Raw genomic sequence first — 25,238 nt, forward strand, 5'->3', positions numbered from 1 at the left:
TTGCCTACGATTAAATCTTGTAAATACGACATAATTGTTATCTCTGATCATGCACCTCTAGTTTTGGAGCTAAAATCATTATGCCCCCCACACTCACCTCGCAGATGGCACCTTAACCCACTTCTATTAACAGATGAGAACTGTACAGAATTTATATCCAAACTAATTAGCTTCTTCCTAGATTCAAACACACCCTCAGAGGTCTCTACAGGAACACTCTGGGAAACTCTAAAGGCCTTCTTAAGAGGACAGATTGTTTCATATTTTTCCCACAGAAATAAATTAGAAACCAAGAAAGTGCCAGAGCTAAGAAGCGAAATTACTAGAATAGATGAAGAACAAGCCAGGCGTCCAAGTGAGGCTCTTCATAGGAAAAGGCAGGCTCTGCATACAGAAATCAACATCTTGACAACTAAAGAAACTGAACAACTTATTTATAAATCAAGACATCATTACTATGAACACGGAGAGAAAGCTAATAAGCTTTTAACTCAACAAATCCACAAGAAGTTCGCAATGCAATCCCAGTAATCACCAACACTAATTGAGATGAAATCACTGACCATAATATTATAATGTACACATTTAGAGACTACTATAAAACCTTATATTCTACTGAGTTTAAAGAAGACAACACACAATCTGATGCATTTCTGGATACATTACAGATACCACAAATAGATACTTTTAGTGCTGAGGAACTGGATAAACCTCTGACCCTATCAGAATTACTAGATGCTATAAAGTCACTTCAAGCTGGAAAATCTGCAGGCCCTGATGGCGACCCTATAGAATTTTATAAGAAATTCTCCACTCAGCTAGCTACCCTCTTATTGGCAACATTTACAGAAGCTAGAGACAATCAAATTCTACCTCAAACTTTTCGTCAAGCATTAATCACCGTCTTTCCTAAACAAAATAAGGACTTGTTACAATGTGCATCATACAGACCAATTTCACTTCTGAATAATGATGTTAAGATACTCTCAAAAATCATAGCTAGAAGGATGGAGAAAGTGCTGCCTTCAGTAATATCACAGGATCAAACTGGATTTATTAAAGGCCGACATTTATCTTCCAATCTTCAACGCCTGTTTAATGTAATATATTCACCAGCAAAGTCAAACAACCCGGAGATATTATTATCATTGGATGCAGAAAAAGCATTTGATATGATTGAATGGAACTACCTTTTCACTACATTGGAGAAATTTGGGTTTGGCCCGAATATTTGTGCATGGATCAAACTACTGTATACCAGTCCAGAAGCCTCAGTCTGTATTAACAACATTTGTTCAGACTACTTTAAACTAGAACGTGGCACCAGACAAGGATGCCCTTTGTCACTACTACTGTTTGCAATCGCCATTGAACCACTGGCGGCCAGTCCACTGTCAAAATTCTTATCAGATAAAGGGGATTATCCGAGAAGGACTGGAACCGAAAATTTCTCTATATGCAGATGATATGGTCTTATATATATATCAGACCCAGAAAACACTGCCTACAGTTTTAACAGCACTTTCAGATTTTCAAAAGATTTATGGTCTCAGAATTAATTTGAATAAAAGTATACTCTTTCCAGTGAATTCACAAGCATATAATATCAGATTGGACACCCTACCTTTTACCAGAGCAGATCAGTTTAAATACCTAGGGGTAAATATCACAAGTAAACATAAAGCTCTTTATCAACAAAATTTTGTCGTCTGTATGGAAAAAAATTAAGCAAGACTTGCATAGATGGTCAACCCTTCATCTAACTCTAGCCGGAAGAATTAATGTTGTTAAGATGAATACAGTAATCCCTCCTCCATCGCGGGGGTTGCGTTCCAGAGCCACCCGCGAAATAAGAAAATCCGCGAAGTAGAAACCATATGTTTATATGGTTATTTTTATATTGTCATGCTTGGGTCACAGATTTGCGCAGAAACACAGGAGGTTGTAGAGAGACAGGAACATTATTCAAACACTGCAAACAAACATTTGTCTCTTTTTCAAAAGTTTAAACTGTGCTCCATGACAAGACAGAGATGACAGTTCCGTCTCACAATTAAAAGAATGCAAACATATCTTCCTCTTCAAAGGAGTGCGCGTCAGGAGCAGATGTCAGAGAGATAGAGAAAAGCAAACAAATCAATAGGGCTGTTTGGCTTTTAAGTATGCGAAGCACCAGGGCACAAAGCTGTTGAAGGCGGCAGCTCAAACCCCCTCCGTCAGGAGCAGACAAAGAGAGAGAGAGAGACAGAGTTTGTTTTTCAATCAAAAATCAATACGTGCCCTTCGAGCTTTTAAGTATGCGAAGCACCGTGCAGCATGTCGCTTCAGGAAGCAGCTGTACAGAAGGTAGCAACGTGAAGATAATCTTTAAGCATTTTTAGACGAGCGTCCGTATCATCTAGGTGTGCAAACAGCCCCCCTGCTCAATCCCCCTACGTCAGGATCAGAGAAAGCCAGTGCAAGAGAGAGAAAGAGAAAAGTAAGTTGGGTAGCTTCTCAGCCATCTGCCAATAGCGTCCCTTGAATGAAATCAACTGGGCAAACCAACTGATGAAACATGTACCAGAAATTAAAAGACCCATTGTCCGCGAACCAGCAAAAAATCTGTGATATATATTTAAATATGCTTACATAGAAAATCCGCGATGGAGTGAAGCCGCGAAAGGCGAAGCGCGATATAGCGAGGGATTACTGTATGCTTCCTAAGCTTCTTTTTTATTTCAAAACATCCCAATATATATCAATAAATCATTTTTTAAGCAATTAGATTCAACCATAACCTCATTTATTTGGAACTCAAAACATTCACGTATCCGAAGAGCGACCCTACAAAGACCTCAGGCAGAAGGTGGCATGGCTCTACCTAATTTTCAGTTTTATTACTGGGCACAAACATACAAACCATAAAAACCTGGACACAAACAAATGAACATACACAGGCCTGGTCCGCAATAGAAGTAAAATCCTGCAGCACTTCTTTATATTCCCTGCTCTGCGCTCTAATAAATGCAAGTTATCGCAAATATACTAATAACCCAATTGTGCTTCACTCACTCAGAACATGGAACCAAATTAGAAAGCAATTTAAGATGGAAAATCTTCTATCTGTGGCACCCCTGCAAGAGAACCACCTTTTTTAATCCTTGCAAACATATCCAGTTTTTTAATATCTGGAAAAGATTTGGGATTAAATTGCTCAGAGATCTTTATATAGACAACATCTCTGCATCATTTGAACAATTACATTCCAAATTTAACCTTCCAGCTACACATTTCTTTCACTATCTTCAAATTAGAAACTTTGTCAAACAGAACCTGCCCGATTTTCCTCATCTCGTACCCTCCACCATGCTAGAAAAAATACTGCTCAACCTCGAGGACTTAGACACCATTTCTGCAATTTATACAATATTTTTACAGTCCCTTCCTTTTAAAGATCCAAGAGGACAATGGGAAAAAGATCTCTTAATTAATATATCAGAAAAGGAGTGGAAGGTAGCAATGCAGAGAATTCACTTGAGCTCCATATGCGCAAAGCATAGAATTATTCAACTCAAAATTATATATTGAGCTCATCTGTCTCGCTTAAAACTGTTCAAAATGTTTCCAGGGCAAGATCCAACCTGCGAACGCTGCAACCAAGCTCCTGCCTCACTGGGTCAAATATTTTGGGCATGCACCAAATTAACTTCATTTTGGACCAAAATTTTTAAGCGCCTTTCAGACAGCCTTGGTGTCACAATCCCTCCTAACCCACTAATAGCTGTGTTTGGTGTTCTTCCAGATGGATTTGAAATGGATAAGGACAAGAAAACTGTGATTGCATTCACTGCACTTTTGGCACGCAGACCGATTTTGTTAAATTAAATTGGAAGAATCCTAACTCTCCTCTAATAAGTCAGTGGGAAACCGATGTTTTATATTATTTGAAATTGGAAAAAATTAAATTCTCAGTTAGGGTATCTGTACAGAATTTTTTAAAAACCTAGCAGGATTTAATCAATAATATTTTAGAACAAGAAGAATTTTCTTTTCCATCTCCATTTATCTTTTTTTGCCCTATTAAAGTCAATAATTTAGGTATGTTTTCAAGCCTTAAGTATTACTCCTTTGGCCATGCTCTCCTTCTCAGGGGTGGGGTTTGATTTGCTTTCAATCCTATTTTCTGAAAAAATTGATCTATATGTATGGAATGACTACAATAAAATTAATAATAAAAAAAAAAAAAAAAAAGAAATTAAAGCATGTATAAAACATTGAGGCATGTTGGCGCAGCGGTAGCAATGAGCTGGCGCTCCTTCCAGAGATTGTTCCTGCCTCCCGCAAGATGCTTTCTGCCTTGTACATGACCCTGAATAAAATAATTTATTGCAGCAGTACTGTCTCTTTCAAACATACTACCCCCCCCCCCCCCCCCGATTCCTGCCCTTCCTTTTCTTTCTCCAAATAACCAATTGCCAAACAATCAGCTCTTTAATAAATGTCAAGCCATCAGTAAGTTTAGAACGCCAATTCTTCAAAACTTTTAAGGAACACTGAAATATCTTCGTAGTACATGTTTAATTATTCCATCCATCTATCCATCCAGGGTCATGCCAGCCCCAGCAAACATACAGCGCGAAACAGGAACAATCCCTGAAAGGGGTGCCAGCTCATCTCTGACACTGCATCACAGAGTCCTTGCATATTTAATCATTAACAATATACTTTATTTAAATGAAGTTTAAAATGCATCTGTATAATGTAATATATATATACACTTTCATGCATTTCATCTTTAAAATGATATGAAGAGCTCTACGAAGATAGTGCCTGGAAATCTAAATCGACTTAGAAGCCAGTCATCATCATCTGTAAATACGCACTCTTAATTGAATTGAATGCAAATCCTCCATAAATGTATTTTCCTATAAAATGGTAAAATAACAACAACAACAATAATAATAATAGGGTAAAAAACAGTGAAAAATATACAATATGAAAGCATAAGTGGCTCAGGTTGTGCAATATTACAACTGTAATGCAAGTTTAAAGTGAGACAATTGTACTTATAAGTACAAGCAGTTCTACCGGGAGCACTTGATGGACTGATTGAGTGCATTTATAGCTCTTGGGATGATACTGTTTCTGAACCGTGAGGTCCGTACAGGAAAGGCTCTGAAGCGTTTGCCGAATGGGAGAAGTTCAAATAGACTGCGCATGGCTGAGGCACCATGTGCTAGAAGCTCTATCCCAATATTTCTCCCAGCTCTTGACACAATTTGCAGTAGAGCTTTACAATCAGCTGCTGTAGAGCTGTGATTCCACACTCTGATACAGTGGGTTAAATACTCTGAGTGGTGCACTGGCAGTAACAACGCTAAAGCAGCTCTAGTATTTGGAATAGTTTGGCTATTCTGTGCACCACTATATGCTTACTGGTTGATCACAATCAGATGCCTTAAACTAATATACAATACGTGGTTAATTTCAGTGTATTTGATAAAGCTGTGTCAGGTATGTGAATCTAAAAAATAAAGGGAAACCACACAGGAACATTAGCACTGCTTTGACGCTGGGTGCCGCCAGTTTACAAAACCAAGCATTGCGTATGCAATGGATTGACCTGGCGTGAAAATGTGCATGGCTTTACGCCAAGTTTACTTTTTATACATCGCGATGTGAGCATGGAAACGGGCGAATGCAACATTTTTGTGCGTACACACTGTTTATACATGAGGCCCCAGATGTCTAGTCACTGCCTAGTAGTATTATATGTAAGCTCTCTTATTCTGAAAAGTCTAGAAATATATAAATCCAATAATTCTTAAAAATAATCTCTCCTTTCTTTCTGGGTCGAAATAACAAATTTGTTTTTTCAGAAGTCTATCATATTTAATGATGAAGGCCCTCAGAAAAAATTTACCATGTAAGCAATGTATCCATTCAATCTTCAACCAGACTTTCCTTAATTACATCTACCTAGACTTTAATGAAAAGGTCTAACTTGAATTTCATACGCCTTACACTTTCCAGACCCTGAAGAACTCCAAGAATTCTATCTTTTTTCTTCTTGCTGTATCTTCTGAACCAATTAATTTATTCAAAAGTGTTTTAGCTTGTTCTTTTTATTTTTTTAAAGGCAGTTGCATTTGATCAAGTGGTAATCATCATTTGTTTAAACTGTTTAATGTGGGAAGTTAACATGTTTTTCACATTGTGCGCAACAAGCACTTATGTTACTATCAATTTTACAGTTCCCCAAAGCTTGGAGCGCTTACCTAAGCTTTTTACCTTATCCTAAAGTTTCTTCCTAATATCATTTAAACCCTCTCTCATATCTGTCATTTTTTCCCATATGTAGTTTTGTGTAGTGCTCTAGTTACAGAATTAGCTGTGAAACAAGTCTTTGAGAACGGAATATGGAAAGCTTTAATTTCCAACCCTGCTCTTAAGCCTCACTGCCAACTAGGCTATGAGCTCAGCCATTGCCAAATATGAAGCTTCTACAACTACAGCACCAGGAATATCAGGGTCTATGTCTGTATCTTCATTTGCTGTAGCCTGTAGCCATGTCATACTATGTCCACTTCTTTTGAGTCTTTTGAAGGATGTTGTTTTGAAGAGATATTGTGCTCAATACTGTAAAAGGTCTTACTAGGAGCATTCAAATGCAGGATATCTTGTAATATTTGGAGAATAAAAGGATTAAAGCATTGTGTCTTAAGAAGAGGCAATCTCATGTGCCCATGCCTGATAAAAGTCTAAAAACAGTCTCTAAGTTAAATAAGACTGTAGGCAATTATCAAAATACAGCAAGCCAAAGGTAAAAAGAATAAGGTTAGCCTTTAGACAATCAAATAAGTTATCAATAATGATGACCATAAATGGCAAGAGAAGGTACTCACAAAAACTTGCGCTTCTGTGCTGGTTTCATTTGACTGAAGTCTGTGGGATCTGGCTTCTTCTTTACATTGCTTAAAAATTTAAAAACACACAAATTAAATACAACATCATGATAGCATGGTAAAAATATAACCTAATTTCCTTTACATAATCAACTTTAATTTCAAAATGCCTGCTACAGTGATAAATAAGAGCAAATATCCCTTCCACGTACCAGCCTGAATCCAGCACATAGGGACCACCCCTCTTAAACCCCTTGGCCTTCCTCAGAACCCATAACTCATGAAGCACAGCAACAGTACCTTTATCAAAAGCATCATCTCTATAGACATTTTCTAATAACAGCTTGTTATTCAAAACACACATCATTACCAGATATAATTTTAGAACCAATGGCACATACAAAAGGAAATGGATTGCTCCATGAAGCACCATGCTGAAAATTACAAATTTACCACTGAACAATCGGAAGATGTTTAATTTTAAGCATAAAAAGTGTATGGTGTTGCGGGTCCACAGCTCTAATCAAAGGCCAGTTTAGAAATAAATAATCACAGTGCTCTCGGCTTAGCTAGGGGGTGTGGTGGTTGTGTGGCTGAACCAGTTCTCAGGGCGATTCGCGATGTGGGCGTTTTTCACCTTAGTGCACAGGTGAGAAACGGTCCGCATCCGTGATTGTTCCTGGGGCTGCTGATTTGCCACAGCTGCCATGCTCTCTTGATAAAATAGAAGAGCGAGTCGGCTGGAAGGAAAAGAGATACAACAGGTGAAAGCCGGAGGTTGCAGGAGAGCAGGAAGCTGCAGTAGCAGGAGGAAGTCGGTGATGGACAGCGACTGCATGCTCGCGCACAGCTGATTAGGGAGCTTGGGTGTTAGGCAGACACCCGAGGAGTAGCAGTAGTGGTCGCTCCTGCAGAGTTTATTCTGAAGGGCGAGAGTGACCGGAAGGCGGTTGACTCTCCGCGTAAGGCAGAGGGAGTCGGGACTTGGGACGTGGTTTCCCCAAATTGAGAGCCCTGGTCGTTGGGGAATCTCAAGATGCTGTATGGAGGAGCCTACCGGAGCCAGGGGTCGGTAAGGCAATCCAAACAGTAGGACAGTGCAGAGAAGGTCAGCTGCATGTAGAGCGACTCCCCTGTTGAGCAGTCTAGTCGGGAGAAGTAGGGGAGCCGCCAGGTAGAAGACACCGGGCTTGTAATGTTTTTAAAAGACTGCTTTCTGCATTATTTTAACCTCGTTGTTTTAAAGATTTTTCAAATGGATTTTTTAACCTCCACGTTTACCTACTGTTTTTATGGATTATTTATTTAAGGAAGACTGTTTTGAAGCACTGCACTTTATTTAATTTGAACACAGTTTCTTTTTGATTGATTGTGTTTTAATAAAAGCACTTGGCACTTCTGTACACCATCTCCTTGCTACATCATTGTGCCTCACTGCTTAGCTTATCGGTAGCATTACTGACAGTGTTGGGTTCAAGGGCTCCCAAATAGAAGATGGGAGCATGGATGCACAAACCCGCATCGTCACAAAGTGCTGCAAAAGTTTTGGGCATGTATGCATTAGTGTTCAAAAATTTGGAATCACTCAGAAATGTTTTTTTAGACAAAAGGATACTTTTTTTTATCAGGGTACCATTAAATTGATCCAAAACATTTGGAAACATACTACCTGGTGCCTGTGTTCTTTTGCCCATTTTAACCTCCTCTTATCACTGCTGTAGATGACACTGGTATTTGCTGTGTACTGTTTAAGGAAGCAGTGAACTAAGAGTCTATGGTATCTGTTCCTCAAACTACACACTCTGATGTGCTAATCCTCTTGTTCAGTTGTGCATCTGGACCACCTGTATCCTCCTCTGTCCTGGTTAGATCCAGTTTACCCTCTTTTCTGAATAGAGAAGTGGACACCTTTGTATGAAATTTTCAGTTTCTTAGCAATCTGTTGCATCAAATAACCTTCATTTTTGAAAATAACAATAGGCTACAGTATTTCTTGAGAAAGCTACTCATTTTGACCATGTTTACACCTAGAACTGAACTTCAACAATGGTAGAACCTTAGTTTGTTGAATAGAAAAAAAGGTTACAACTTTGCTGACACATTTTAAAAGGTTTTTCTATAGTAATTAATTATAATTTAAAAACGACTAATTAATGGTGTGTTAAGACATTCTACCATTAAGACACAGGAATAATGGCTGCTAAAAATGTGGGTTATAGTCATATGTGAATTAAAAAAATATATATGTAAATCTGTTATTTCAAGCAGTAACAGATATTTACAACATTAGTAATTTCTTAAGTATCAATTTCAATCCAGAACATTAAAAGTTGTGGGCGATTTCAAACTTTTAAATGCTAATGCATCTATAAATTCAAATTGCATTATCACCAAAGCACAAAAGACCGCAGACCTCAAATGTGTATGGTTGTTCACTCACAATTATTTTATCATTGTGCAGCATGACTATTCAATCTTATTTTTATAAAGGCTGATTTTTCAATGTTGTCAAAAATAAAGAAAATGTTCAGCTTTGACATTTTTATTATACTTCCTTGGAGCTGCTAGGAAACTTTCATTTTACACAACATACACTGTGTATTGAAAATTTTCAAAGCATCCTGGTAGAGCTGTGTAAAACAGATTAATGATGTTTTTGAATACTTCTAACAGCAACAACAACAAAATGACAAAAATAGTATTGGTCAATAGGAATCACACAAGATAAGTTACAAATTTTTTATCTTTGTCTACAAGAAAATATTTTGGTGTGTAGCAACAATCAAGTGCTGCCTGCCTGCATTCATTCATTCTATTTACATTTTTTATTTTGCATAATGTACTAATATTGTAAAGAGATCAACAAGTAAAGAATAATATTAAAGGGCAACTGACGAACAACTGAACTGAAAAGGATAAGTCTCATTTACAATCAATAGTTATGAGCTCACTCTCAACCCAAAATATTTCCTTAGCTTTCACTGTAAACATCTATAAAGAAGAACCACAAGTCATCTGCATCCCTGAATTATTAAGTCACCTCTAAGCAAAATATTCTTAAGATGAGAGAGTGCACTTTTACATAAAAGTCACATTGACTTTGCATTGCATCCATAGGTATGAATTTGCTAAGGCTTGTGAAGTCACATCAATTTAATTCATAAAACATCTTTTCCTGAAAATTCCAGCTCAAAGTATTTATATATGATATATAATTACTTACAAATTAAACTGTATCATAAAGTAAGTGGGAGTATTCAACTGTTTTTCACATGTAAGCCTGGAAAAAAATTAGACATTAAATGTACCTCTTTAAATACACAAGAAGGATGCATGCATGTAATGTAAGAACATTAGAAATTTTGCTTAATAAAATAATAATTTTTTTTTCCATAAATCCTGTGAAGCTATCTAAAAGTTAATTTGTCCCAGATTCACTTTTGAAAAGCTGTCAATGCTCCCAGTTCAACAAAATGTTGCTTTTATCCCTTGTGGAGCATTCTACTCTTATCTTCATACTGTCTACAAATGATTTCCAGTTTGTTAAGTTACATTGGATGCAAATGATTTCCAAATTACTCTCTACACCCAACTATATCAAAGGATTTTTGAAACTCTCAGCAAATTCTGTTATGTTTTGCTTTTGTCAACTATCCACATTGTGTATTAAATAAAATAAAATAAATAATTTCCCTGTTTTTTAGTGTAATATTTTCATATAAGCAGTTTTCTGTTTTATTTCTGTTTATAGCTTCCATAATAATATACGGGACATAAGTAAACTTGTTTGTCTATAACTACTGGGAACCATTGTGTCTTTCTTCTTGAGAACTGGTGGTGTCTTTGCAACTTTACTGGTATCATGTACTTTTCAAATTTGAGGTGATCACAGCAATATGTTTGCTGAACAGTTTAAAATTGACTCTTTTGTTTTTTCAACGTTAAATATTTAAACACAGAGCTCATTTTTACTTCTCCCTAAGGTATTCCACCTGTGTTTTGATATTAAAAACCTGTACTTAAGCAAAGCATTTTAGTTAATTTCTGTGTTTATCTCATGGACGTTTTAAGGTGTCTTTTACTATCTTTTATTTGGAGAAGTACTGGAAAATGTTTACTGTCCATCTTAGCTTCCACAAAAATATTTTTTCAGTACCTCTTGTGTTTTTCTAATTCTTATATGAAGTTTACAATAAAACTTTAGATGAGAATTATTATGTATTTGTATATTTCTGTAGAGGAAATGTATTAGGATCAGGAGATCCCCACATTGACAACACCTATTATTTAAAGTAAAATGTTTTTATTTTCCTATTGTGCACTTTCTATTAGTATTCTGTACACAAGATGTCTTCTTTATGCAAATAATTAAGCTTTGTTGTTGTGTGCAATTGTGCCTAACCACACAGTGAACAGCTGGTTAAAGGATCAATCACTTTTAAATACCTAAGTCTAAACAAGCAATATCCTGTGCTAGGTTTTGAGGTAACACTATTACTTTTAACTCAACATATATTTTTTTTAAATCTGTATACATAAAGGAGTAAGCATTCCCTAATTACTAATGTTACCCATATTTTCATCTAGTAGGACTGGGTCAATTTTTGTATACTGCACAAGGACCAGTTTAAGTATTTGTACATCATTTCAAAGACTAGGGCTGGGCATTGGCACTGATGTCCCAATTTGATTTGATTCACAATGCCCTGATTCAATTCGACATCAATTTTTTCTTGACCGAATTATCACACACTGATATATTTGAAGTGGTGGCTTTTTTAGAGCTTACTTAACCATGCATAGAGAACATTAATAATGTGACAAATTTCAGTAACACTTTATCTGAAAGATGTCTACATAGTGACTTCATAACATATGCATAAGCATGGAATTACATTTAAGAAGAAATAGTTTAGATTAGTAATGAACAGTTAATATCAGTATTTGGAAAATGTGGCGTAAAATATTACTGCTCTTTTAAAAAAAGAAAACCAAATCCATATTTTTCACAGCACTGCTCTCATTCAAAATTCACCATAATTTAACAGCACATTAGAGTCCACACATATGGGGTGTTCCTTGTTTTAATACAATGAAGTGGCATCTTCTTCATAAAACATCTATATGATCTTGTGAATAATATTATAAAATAATCAAATATTGCTTCTTAAATAATAAATGTTATTCAATAACTTATTCATGTGTTATGAATCTCCATATAGACACCCTTTAACTAAGCCATTAGCCAAATGTATTACCCTATTGGACATTTAAAATAATCCTGAATTAGTCAAAATTAAAGATACAGTGTAAGACTTGTGTCTTTCTATAATTCTATAAGTTACACATATCATCAGTTGCTCACTTGTAGCAGTCACATTAATCAGTCTTGAAAATGTGTCCTCACAGTTCCTCCTCAGACAAAAAGGAAGCGTTTAAAACATGGATCTAGTGCTGACCCTTCTTGACAGCAGCGCTGGATGAATGGAACATAAAAGAAAAAGACCCAGACATCGTGACTGTCAACTCTGCTAATATGATCTGTGCGGTACAGCTCATTACGCTACTTAACACTGGCTGCTTTGTGCACATGCTCACTTTGGTATTGCAGGCTGTTCTGAAAATTCCAACAATTGTCCACTTGCTTGGCCAGGTTAGGTGCGTAGCAAACTTTATTCCTTGTAACAGTACAGTAAGCCACGTGCTTAAAGAGAAGCAACAGTCATTGGACTTGCCAACACACAAACTAGTCATTGATGCAGTCACACAATGGATCAGTGCATTAGAAATGACAAAGGTTTTCTGAGCAACACTCAGCCATCTCAGCAGCTCTGTATACTATGTAGGCAGCAAAGCTGCTCCCAGTGTGACTGGCGTGCAGTGCACTTGTCCGCAACACATCCTCCACAGTTGCCCTGTTGTTTCTAATGCAATGACATGTGATTTGTCATGAAGGAATCTGCTGCCCTGAATGTTCAGCTGTTGTAAGTTTAGGGCTGCTCTCTCTGCTGACATAAGATATGTGGCAATGCTTTGCTTAAGATCTACATAAAGCCTAGGTATAATAACTTTACTCATTTGCTTTCTGGTTGATGTAGCATACCGCAGTTCGAAAACCAGTATCATTTGTTGAAAGCCCTCATTTTAAACAACGGTGTAGTGTCTCATATCTTTACTGATAAAAACCGCTACAGATTGCTATTTTTTGGGCACGAGGCAAATTAAACGGAAGGTTGGAACTACCAGCCATCTCCAGTGGAGATTGTTAAGACTCTGCTCGTTTGGATGTCAACTGAGATTATGTTTATTATTGACATTGGGATAAATGATTTCTGAAATTTGTTGTGTTACAGCAATAATTAACGTCTGGGTTGCACAGCTTACATATGGCTTTGCTTTTGTCCTGTTGTTCTTTACCAACGCACTGTGTAAATCCATAGCATTTCCACACATCTTGTTTAAGTGTCTAGGGTGATGATTTCATTTGAGGAGGACAAACCATTTTATGCTGTGGTACATGCAGCCAGACCCTTCTCGTTCAAAGCAAGGTAGTAAAGTGCTTTTTCTGTAGAAAGCCTTGACAGGTGCTTTAGCGACATCTGCTGGATCGGATGACAGAAACAAAGATAAGCAAAAATCTACAGATACAGTAGTAATTGAGCAGGAAAGTCTCTATCTTGAGACTTTAAGAACTGATATCGAAATGTTTAAATGAAAAATCATGATTAATCAGATAATCAATATATTTTTACCAAGGCCTAGTAAAGATCTTTGAAAATCCAAAGTAACTGGCTTCTAGAATCATTTATTTTGATGGCTATAAGACATTATTTTGAAATCTGCAAATTTGAACATAAGCAGCAGAATACAGTGCCTATAAAAAAAATGTACACCCCCATTTGGACCTTTCCATGTCTTATTGTTTTACAGCAGTAAATCACAGTGGATTTGACTAGGCTTTTTTACACTGATCATAAAGTCGAAGAGAAAACAAACCTCTAGAAACAGAATTTATTACAATTATTAAACATAAAATAATTTATAGTCTAAGTATTCACCACTTCAAATTAGTATTTAGTAGATGCACCATAGGCGCAGTCGGTAGCGCTGCTGCCTCGCAGTTGGGAGACCCGGGGACCTAGGTTCGCTTCCCGGGTCCTCCCTGCGTGGAGTTTGCATGTTCTCCCTGTGTCTGCATGGGTTTCCTCCGAGCGCTCCGGTTTCCTCCCACAGTCCAAAGACATGCAGGTTAGGTGGATTGGCGATTCTAAATTGGCCCTAGTGTGTGCTTGGTGTGTGGGTGTGTTTGTATGTGTCCTGCGGTGGGTTGGCACCCTGCCCAGGATTGGTTCCTGCCTTGTGCCCTGTGTTGGCTGGGATTGGCTCCAGCAGACCCCTGTGACCCTGTGTTAGGATATAGCGGGTTGGATAATGGATGGATGGATAGATGCACCATTGGCAGCTATTACAGCCTTGAGTTAATGTGGACAGGCCTCTATCAGCCTTGTACACACAGATATTGCAATATTTCCCCATTCTTCTTTATCATTTTGTCTTTTTTAATAAAGTGCTCTAATCCTGGCAAGCCTAATATTTTTGAACAAGTTTAGAACTAGGCTACCTGATTGTTTTGACTATTTTACAGTAGTACATAATGCAGCATGGTGATAATCATATAAACATAACAATTTCTGGACTTTTTAAATATAAATAAACAAAGCAAAACTATTTCATGTGCTGTCTGGCATTTGTAAGATTTTCCTTTTACATTTTGTTTCAAGTTAAGATTTGATATTTCACTTTACAGAAAAATTGTTTGTTTCCTCAACACGTCAACTTTAACTGGCCATCCATGAAAGCTAAAACTGATTCTACAAGAAACACTTTGTTTTTTTTTTTACTTGCAAAATTCTGAATTCTAGCAGCATTAGTATGATCATTACATTTTTCTTATTAAGAATGCGTAGTACAACATTCAGACCTTTTAAAAGTTTTCATATATAGTAAAATCTGTATTTTTATTACTCACAAAGTTATTATAAGTGGGGTAGAAAATGGTCGAAGTATTATGCTGTTTGTGTAAGTAATCAGGCCCACATATTAACAAATGATTAAACCACCATGTGCTGCAACAACAACTTTAAGTCTTTTGCAATAGGTGTGGAAGGACCACATCCTAGGTCCTTCCTGCAAGAAGTTTGCATATTCTTTCCTTATCTGCATGGGTCTCCTCCCACAGTCCAACGATTTGCAGGCTAGGTAGACTGATGATGCTAAAGTGGCCCTAGTGTGTGCCTTTGTGTTCACTCTGCAACGGTATCGTTCCTGCCTTGCAGCCCATGCTTGCTGAGGTGGGCTCTGGTCCCACGTGACCCTGCTCAAGATTAAGTAGGACTTATAAAATATTATGGCATGGAACATACCTCAAAGTATGTTTAACTACAAGGGGCAAGAAAAAGTATGTGAATTCATTGGAAATAACTGCATTTATGTATACATTTGTCCTAAAATATGGTCGGGTCTTCATCTAAGTTACAATAATGAACAAACACAATCTGTTTTAACTAATGACACACATATTATTGTATTGTTCTTGTACATATTCAATGCATTATTCAAACATTCACAGGTCTAGGTTGGAAAAAGGATGAAGACTTCAACAAAAACTAATTTGAGTCAGTTTTTAGCAATAAATGAAACAAGAATGGACAAGTTAGAGATACTTTGAACTTAAAAAAAAAAAACATTTTGAGTTGGCTATTTACAAGAAACATCTGCTGATGTGAACAGAGCTTCGCAAAAAAGAGATCTTAGAAGATCTACCATCAATAACTGTTGACTTGCATAAAGCTGGAAAGGGTTTCAAAGTAATTCAGAGTTTAGATATTCATAAGTCCACAGTTAGACTGTATATAAATGGAGGTGATTTAGTACTGTAGCTGCTCTCCCTAGAAGTGGGTGCCCAGCCAAGATGACTTAAAAGGCACAATGAAGAATGCTGAATGAGGTGAAAAAAGAACCCTTAAGTAGCATCTAAAAACTTGAAGGAAATCATTAGAACAGGTTAACATCTCTGTTCATGTGTTTACCATACAGAAAACCTAGCATGACACTAAGCAGGAAGTCACTGCTCTACAAAAAACACATTACTGTATGTATGACATTTTCTAAGGACCATCCTGACACACAACAATGCCAATGATAAATTGTTTTGTGAATCAATTAACCTAAAGCTGAATTGTTCAGGACCAGTACATATGTCATAAAAAGGCCACCACACTCCAACATTATATCATTATCTCAATGGTGAAGTATGGTGATGGTACATTGATGATATGGGCTGCTTTGCTATCTCAGGGTGTGCATAGCTTATGAACTTTGAAGGAAGAATAAAATCCCAAGTTTATTAAGATATCCTGTAGAATAATGTCAGGATGGCTTTCCAGCAGTGGAAGGTCATTTGACGTTGGGTGATGCAGCAGGACAATGACCATAAGCACTGAAGTAAACCTATTACGGAATGGCTACAGAAAAAATAATCCACCCTTTGTAGTGGCCCAGTCAGAGCCCAGACCCTAAAGCAATAGAAAAGCCACAGAATGACTTCAACTGAAGTTGTTCTATATAAACAAATTGTCCGAAATTCTCCTGAACATTTTGCAGGTCTGATCTGCAGCTACTGGAAGCACTTGATGAGGGTTACTGCTGCCCAAGGAGGTTTAACCATTTATTAAATCCAAGGGTTCACTAACTTTTTCCAAAGCACAATGTGAATGTTTGATGGGTGTGTTCAATCAATATCCATCCATCCATCCATTTTCCAACCCGCTGAATCCGAACACAGGGTCACGGGGGTCTGCTGGAGCCAATCCCAGCCAACACAGGGCACAAGGCAGGAACCAATCCCGGGCAGGGTGCCAACCCACCGCAGGACACACACAAACACACCAAGCACACACTAGGGCCAATTTAGAATCGCCAATCCACCTAACCAGCATGTCTTTGGACTGTGGGAGGAAACCGGAGCGCCCGGAGGAAACCCACGCAGACACGGGGAGAACATGCAAACTCCATGCAGGGAGGACCCGGGAAGCGAACCCAGGTCCCCAGATCTCCCAACTGCGAGGCAGCAGCACTACCCACTGCGCCACCGTGCCGCCAGTGTTCAATAAATATGTGAAATATAATAATAATTGTGTGTTGTTAGCATAAGAATTTTGTGCTTTTCTATACTTCTGACTTAGATTAAGATCAGATCATATTTTATGGACAGTTAATGCAGAAAAACTGGTAATTCCAAAGAGTACATGTGCTTTTTCTATCTACTCTTTAACTACATTATTGAAAACACAAAAGGGATTTCTACTTGTAGGCAGAAGCCTAGCAAATAGCACCACTTGATTTAATTTTCAATTTTAAACATACTTGAAAGAAAGTTCAGATGGTTAGGCAGTTTTGCCAAAAAATTTCAGTTTCACCCAAAGAAATAAGGGATCATACAAAATCAAAAAATACATTTTTAAAATTTGGGGAAAAAAAAAAAGAAGCCTGCTATAAGTTTCTGAATTGACACAACAAATATGAAAAGGGGGTTTTGGGGTATTTAATTCAAATCAATCTGTTCCATTAAAGGTAGAAAATTATAGGAATTAAATCCTGCATTCACGCATGTCCAGTAGGATATGGGTTAAGGTCCATAGTGCTCGTCACATTGTGGCTTTCTAATAAGGAATGGTTTTATTGACAGTAACATATTTGAATTTTTTTCTAGTATAGGCAAAATATGTTTAGCACTTGGTTTAATAAAATGGTACAAGAAAACGTTTTGTAAAAATAAGCAGAACACTAACTACTACAGCTAATGTTATGACTGGGCTTTATAAAACAAATAAGTACTATAAACAACGACACAGTGACAGCATTTCAGTAAATGCAAAGTTTATAGAACACCTTCCAAGAATATTCTCTGCGGCTTGAAGCACAGCTGAGGAAATGGACTTGATAGGGAGTAAAAAGCACTTCTGGGAGCAGTCCAGCATGCATCAGTTCACCGCTTCACAGAAAGCCTTCCAGAACTTGTCTGCAATAAGCATTGAGATTCAGCAGCCGCTGAAAATCAAGATAAGGACTTGCTTTCATCTAATTTAAACTGATGAGCTAATTACAGAGGAAATGTGGACTTATAATGGTATACAATAATGAGGCTTTTCAGGCTATTCAAATAAAATATTTTCCAAGTTACTATGTTATATTTCTATCTGAAATTATAGCTACTCTTTGAATGGACCAGATAGAGGAAGATGTTTTAATGTTCAATTTACCCATTTGATCACTTCAATATATTACAACAGTGAGTCACACCTAGTTGCTATTTGTTGAGAAAATATTTCGACAAGGACGTCAACATTCTTATTACATATGCAACAATGAAGAGCACAATCAGTATTAATACAGAAAGTTCACCTCTGAAAATGTTGGGATTCAAGGAGCATTTGAATAGGTGTATTTTTGTAGGTGAGGTAAGCTCTTTTAGTGATGTATGTTATTTACTAATTAATCGATACATTGACCAAAAGAACACGATTGTTCACAGAATGTTCTCCATTGGCATTAAATAATGCCTTCCTGACCTTCACTGCTGCAATATCCAGTCTCAGGCTTGCCACAATGCCTCAGTTATTTTTATTTTGATATTTTTAGCTTTGCTTCATTTTATGATATTCTGTTGTGTGATGGGTTTTCTGTATGCATATGCCCATATGTTTACTGCTGCCAACAAATGCATATCTGAACGATACAACCTCTGCTTAGTGTTGGGCTTGTTGATTAGCAGCACAAACCAGCAGCAATTGAGTTGTTTAGGATAAAGTTTTGCTGGCTCTAGTCTGTGTACTCTCAGAAATAGTTACAACAAATTGAAAACACTGAGTTTTATTTGCATTATAATCACATTTCACATCACCATTCAAAATGGTCCGATGCACCCAATAGATCTTTTCAGGAATGGACCATCCAGTGAAGCAGTTTTATTCTACTTTAAAATCACAAAACAGAGTGCATTTCTATAACTGCAAATTATACTACATATTTAAGCCAAATGTGTTCCCAATCTTTCTTACTGCTGATGCTTTTGGAATTTTATTGGAGCACTTTATCACATACATGTAATTAAACTAATGTAAATTTTGATTTACAGTTTACTCCCGACATTGGGCTCTTCCACCCATTCATGGATTCAAACACAGTCTCCTGCTGCTATGAGGAAGTAACACTAACCTCTGAAACACTGTGACATTCAAAATCAAACAATTTTCAGCAATAATCTATTGGTGATATAATACAGAAAACAACTAAAATACTTCATTTCAGTGCTTACTGTAAAATTTCATTAAATTTAGTCTAAACATGGGGCGGCACAGTGGCACAGTGGTAGCGCTGCTGCCTCGCAGTCAGGAGACCTGAGTTCGCTTCCCAGGTCCTCCCTGCGTGGAATTTGCATGTTCTCCCCGTGTCTGCGTGGGTTTCCTTTGGGTGCTCTGGTTTCCTCCCAAAGTCCAAAGACATGCAGGTTAGGTGGATTGGCGATTCTAAATTGTCCCTAGTGTGTGCTTGGTGTGTGTGTGTGTGTCCTGCCCGGGGTTTGTTTCCTGCCTTGCGCCCCGTGTTGGCTGGGATTGGCTCTGGCAGACCCTGTGGTTGGGATATAGCAGGTTGGATGATGGATAGATGGATGGATGGATGAATAGTCTAAACATTGAAATAATATTAATAATAAAAAAAATATCTGAGCCATGCCAACAAAGAATTAAAGAATGGTATTTTTTCACAGAAAAAGAGAAAAACATGTACGCCTAAAAGGCTGGAAAATATAAACCCTAAATATTCTAATTTTATTTTTCCCATTCCTCCAGTTAAACAGGTGCCAAACATATTTATCATATGTTCCAGGATAAATAACCCTTTACTGTTTATGTGTGATAAGGAATATAATTCTTCAATTACATAAATGTGTAGCTAATCTCAGTAACAATGGTATCTTATCATCTGAAAATGACAAGCCAGCTAAGAAGACACACAAACACATTGGGTCAATTTAGTTTTACAGCATAAATCAACTTGGTATCGAGTCTTGAAATTATGGGAGAATTACATCGTGAGTATAGGGAACTACAGAAGGAAACTAAAGCGTCATTTAAAAATCAAAAACTGCAAGTACCCTAAATAAAAATAGTCATTTACTTGCTTTTACTAAAACAGTGAAATGGAAAAAGTAGTGATCAATTATAAAAATAGTATTTTGGATACTAATGCAAAGTAATGAGACCTCTCCAAATACTTGCATTTTTCTTATTTTCTGGAGGGAACGTTGTCTGCTACTTGTAATCAGTTGAGACAGCTCTGGCAAAGCATCAGCTAGTGGCTGCATATCACCTACTACTGGGGTTTTTTTCCTCTTAGCTTCTTCTTTCTGCTTTTGATTGGCAAGTTTGATGTTGTTTATTTCTGAAAAGAAGAAAAATACTGATGAGACTTATGCAATCAATTTCAAATTCAATCATAATTGTAATATAGTAATCCCACAGAACATGTTAATTAATGACCACTTGCTATTTTACATGGTGCCTTGATAGAGTTGTGTTTCTGGGAGCATAAATAATTCTGTTTATACCCATTATTTTGTGTCAAGTCATACTGAAGCCGATTCACAAATAGAAACTATGTTACCTCATGTTAAAAACTGTCAGTTGAAGATTAAGATGTTTAATTAGGATTTGTTCATAAATACATCTGGGTGTCATCAGAAAACAAACTACATTTCTGAATTTTAAGTGACACTATATTTAAGGCAGGCAGGAACGACAGAATAGTGACCCCAGATTTTTTCACAAACTAAGAATACTATAAAACAACCAAGAACAGTTCCTAACAGTTACTCTGTTTATATCTAATAATTTTGTACCATTTACTATATTGAAAGAATTGGAATACAATTTCAGTGGGTTTAGTGGTTTCCTTCCACATCAAACATATGGACAGATTAGGTGAACTGGTGACTAAATTTAATATACGAATGTAACATACCTGTTATTTATTTATTTATTTATGTCTATTGAAGACCATTCAGTCCATCAAGCTCATTTGTTTAGCTAATAGCTAAGATGTCTTAATATCTCACCCAGATAGTTCCTAAAGGTTGTCAAGGTTTCTGCTTCAACTACATGTCACAGTACTTTGTTTCAGATTCCCACAACTCTTTGCACGAAGTGGTGCAAGTGCTTCTGACTTCAGTTTTAAATGCACTTTCCCTAAATTTCCACTTGTGTCCTTGAGAACATGATTTGCCCATAATCAGAAAGAGTTCTGCTGGATCTTTTTTTATCAATGCCTTTTGAAGACCTGGATTAGGTCCCCACACAGTTTCTGTTTGAGTCTAAACAGGTTTTTAATTCTCTGAATCTGTCAGAGTACCACATGTCCTTAAGTCCTGGGATGTACCTGGTTGTTCTCTTCTGCACTGCTTCAAGTGTTGCTATGTTTTTTTTGTAGTGTGGTGACCAGAACAACACTCCAGATGTGGTCTCACTAATGCATTATATGGTTTAAGCAGAATGTACTTTGATTTACAGTAAACATTTTTTACAATATGCCTACAATACTTTTACAAGTACTGTATTTGCTTTTTATATTGCTTTTGAACATTAGTTGGATGATGAAAATATTTTGTCAACATAAACCCCTAAATTCTTTTCAGAGGGTGCTTCCTGTAGGAGAATGCCTTCCAACTAGTATTTATAATTGATGTTCCTGTTGCTCACATGTAGCACTTTGCACTTTTCTACATTAAAGTGAAGTTTTCACTGTGTTCTGAAGCTTGTCCTGGTCTTTTTGTATTTTTTGCCGCCTCTTTAGTGTCTGCCACTTCTCCAATTTTATTTTAATTTGCAAATTTCTACCTATACTGGAATCAATGTGATTAATACAAATCAAAAAAAGGAATGGTCCAAGAACAGACCTCCACTGATGACCTCACTCCAAATGGAAATTACTCCTCCTTTCTTTACTCTTTGTCTCCTGTCAGTTAACCAACTTGATACTCAGCTTTATAGGTTACTTCTGATGCCCATTGTTCTAGTTTCAAAAATAAACTTTGGTGTGGGATTGTTTTAAAGGCTTTTTGAAAGTGTAAGTAAAGTACATCATACACCTTGTTTTTGTCAACTACTCCAGTTGCTTGTTCATAAAAATCTAAAAGATGTATTTGGCAGAAACCCACACTGGCTTTTTTCCAAATAGGTATTTTTCCAACTTATTTCTTTTAATTGTTTCCATAATTATGTATGACAGAGAAGTAAGACTTATTTGTTTGTAATTACCAGGATCCATTTTGCCCACTTCTTGAAGTCTGGAGTCACATTTGCAATTTTCCAGTACTCTGGTACTTATTTTCCAAGGGACTGCTTACATATTCCTAATAAAAAAGGTTTATAAATGATGTCTTTCCTTTCTTAAAATACAATTGGTAAAATCCCATAAGGTCCAACAACATATCTTCAACATATCGAGGGCTTGAAATATGTGTGACTCTTTCATTTTAAAATCCAGGAACTTGTTTGTTTTTACTTCTGCATGGGGCACACCATTTGCTTATTTCTTTACAAATAATTAGGAGAAATATTTACTCTATAAATTTTCCATTTCCTTTCCAATGATTTCTCAGTTTGTGTCCCTGAGGTTTCTTAAATTCACTTTTATTTTCATTTTACTAGAGTAGTACTCAAAAAATTACTGCTGTTTCTTTTGGCTTCACTACCAATATTTTTTGTAGTTTCTATTTTGACCCATTGTATGCTTTTTTATCTCTTGCTGCAGTATCCAGTATTCCAAGGATTCACAATTATTTAGGTGTCGTTTAATTTTCTTAAACATTGAACTTCTCACTGCGGTGGGTTGGCACCCTGTCCAGGATTGTTTCCTGCCTTGTGCCCTGTGTTGGCTGGGATTGGCTCCTGCAGACCCCTGTGACCCTGTGTTCGGATTCAGCGGGTTGGAAAATGGATGGATGGATGGATTGAACTTCTCAGTTTTACTTTTTTCACAATGCCCTCGTTTATACATTTTGAACAATTTCTTAGTTATTTTATTTTCTTGATGTTAGGAATAAACTTATTTTGAGCCAGAATGTCTCTGAAACGACACCATTTACAGTCTGCTTTTCTCAAATTGTAAGTGTTCATTTTGGTATACATTTGTGTGTTTTCAAAGATAATCTCAAATTTTACCATGTTGTGATTATCATTGCTTAAAATATCAATGTCTATTTTTATTACTGTCTTTATTGATCAAAAAGATGAGATCTAGCCAGACAATACCACGTGCTGAGCTTGAAAGTGGGTGAGAAAATAGGTATTTTCCATTACCACCATTTTAGATTCCGCTTTGTATTTGTGATAGGGGCTTCCCAATCAAGGTTTGGAAATTTAAAATCATCCATTATCACTATGTCCTCTATATTGCACTTATGTCTTATTTGATTAAATATGCTATTGCCTAAAATATCTAATCTGTCAGCCAGTAGCAAACTCCAATAATCAAATCTTTGGTTTTCTTTTTTACTAACTTAGCCCACAATGGTTATGCCAAGTTCCTTTCTTCCATTTTGAAATAAAGGGCCTGAATATTTTTCACATATGGTGCTATTACCTCCTCCTTTTCTTCCTTGTCTATCTCTGGTGAAGCATGTACAGCCACTAATATTACATTTCTTTCCATTACTCAAATTTAGTAATGACTCTGTCATTCCTACAATATCATAGTCCAAAATTAGTACTGTTGCCTCTAGTCTGTACATTTTCTTTCTGATGCTTTTCGCATTTACACATTTTAAACGAGGAAAGCAACTTGTGTTTTAATTTGCAAAATGAGTGTGTATGCCCTATCAAATGTTGGTTTCTGACAAATAAATAATAATAATTCATTTTATTTATATAAGTAGGTTTTGGAAATGGGTGACAGAATGTATTTTCTTAAAATATGAATTACTGTAAGTCAATTTTCATGACATGACTAAAGAAGAGACTGACGTTTTCATTAAATTTGTGTTTAAAATGATAAAAAACTTGCTGGATTATCTTCTACTAAAAAAGGCTTGTAAAAAAATGTTAAATCTGAAATTAGTCTATAACTTTTTAGGACTTTCGGTTCATGAATAAGTGGTCAATGATGGCAAGTTTGAAATTACTGCAATCTAATTTAATAATGATGCTTTAACTAAATTCAGCAAGAGCTGTGTAACAATCTTTCAGAACAGTAGGAGTTAGGTCTAATGAATGGACGAGCCTCTTAATTTGGAATAGTAGCCAGAATAGGCCTTGATGAGAGCTTTTCTATACTGTTTACATACTTACAAGGCCATGTAGATCTGGTCAATATACAGTTTTTTTCTCTATTTACACTTTAATTTTGTAATTCTAATTTAAGGTGGCACACCTAAATACCATTACATCACATTCATTTCAAAGAAGTATAATGAATATGTAAATGCAGAACTTTGAAGAAAAAAAAAAAACAAAAACAAAACACAATGCATACTATTGCATTGTGACATTCAGAAATAGAAAGGAAAACGAATATGTAGCTTGAAAAAGGATTCACATACTTCACATACACATTTCACATAAATGATTGTCACAACCTGGGATTTTGATCAATATGACTTGAAAATTTATATTTGCATTTTCTTTTCTTTCTCACAGTGCTGCCCAAAAATTAACAACAATTATACACAACTGCAAAATTAAATTTCAAACACTGAAATGTCACCAATTATTAGATAAGTCTCTGTAATTTTATACATGACTGGTAGGATTTGCATATTCCTCTTTGCAAAATTAGTCAAATTAAGCCAAGTCAGTTGGAGTTTCGATGTGGACAGCAGTTTTTAGGTCTTGACGCAAATGTTCAATGGGATTAAGGTCTGACCCACTCAAAGACATCACTTTTCTTAATTTTCATCCACTCAGCTGGTGCTCTGGTAGTGGTCTTTGGGTTACTATGTTGTTCTAAGACAAACTTCCTGCTCAATTTAAACTTTGTGGCAGAGAGTAGCAGGTTTTTCTCCTGGATCTGTCTTTATTGGGCCACACTCACCTTCTTGTCAATCCTGATTAGACTGGCAGTCACTGCAGGTGGAAAGCACCTTCAAATTTTGCAGTGAGGATGGGATTACCTAACTAATATATACTAGTATATTTATATCACACATACCTCTTAAAGGCAAAAAGTTCTACTTTAGCCTCACGTGACCACAACACCTTCTGCCACATCACACAAGTAGAAGTATTTTACAAATAG

At 36.5% G+C, this 25,238-nt stretch overlaps 1 protein-coding gene across 1 annotated transcript in view; it reads right to left on the reverse strand.

The window, feature by feature from the left end:
• Window positions 1-25,238, reverse strand: part of slx9 (SLX9 ribosome biogenesis factor) — a 159,230-nt gene that overhangs the window by 34,195 nt on the left and 99,797 nt on the right. The window contains exons 5-6 of the mRNA XM_028807314.2: window positions 20,228-20,390; window positions 6,888-6,956 (exon numbers count right to left, since the gene is read on the reverse strand). Coding sequence (XP_028663147.1) covers window positions 6,888-6,956; window positions 20,228-20,390 — 232 coding nt within the window. The remainder of the gene's footprint in view (window positions 1-6,887; window positions 6,957-20,227; window positions 20,391-25,238) is intronic.

This window comes from Erpetoichthys calabaricus, chromosome 8 (genome assembly GCF_900747795.2).
Source record: "Erpetoichthys calabaricus chromosome 8, fErpCal1.3, whole genome shotgun sequence".
Lineage (NCBI taxonomy): Eukaryota > Metazoa > Chordata > Cladistia > Polypteriformes > Polypteridae > Erpetoichthys > Erpetoichthys calabaricus.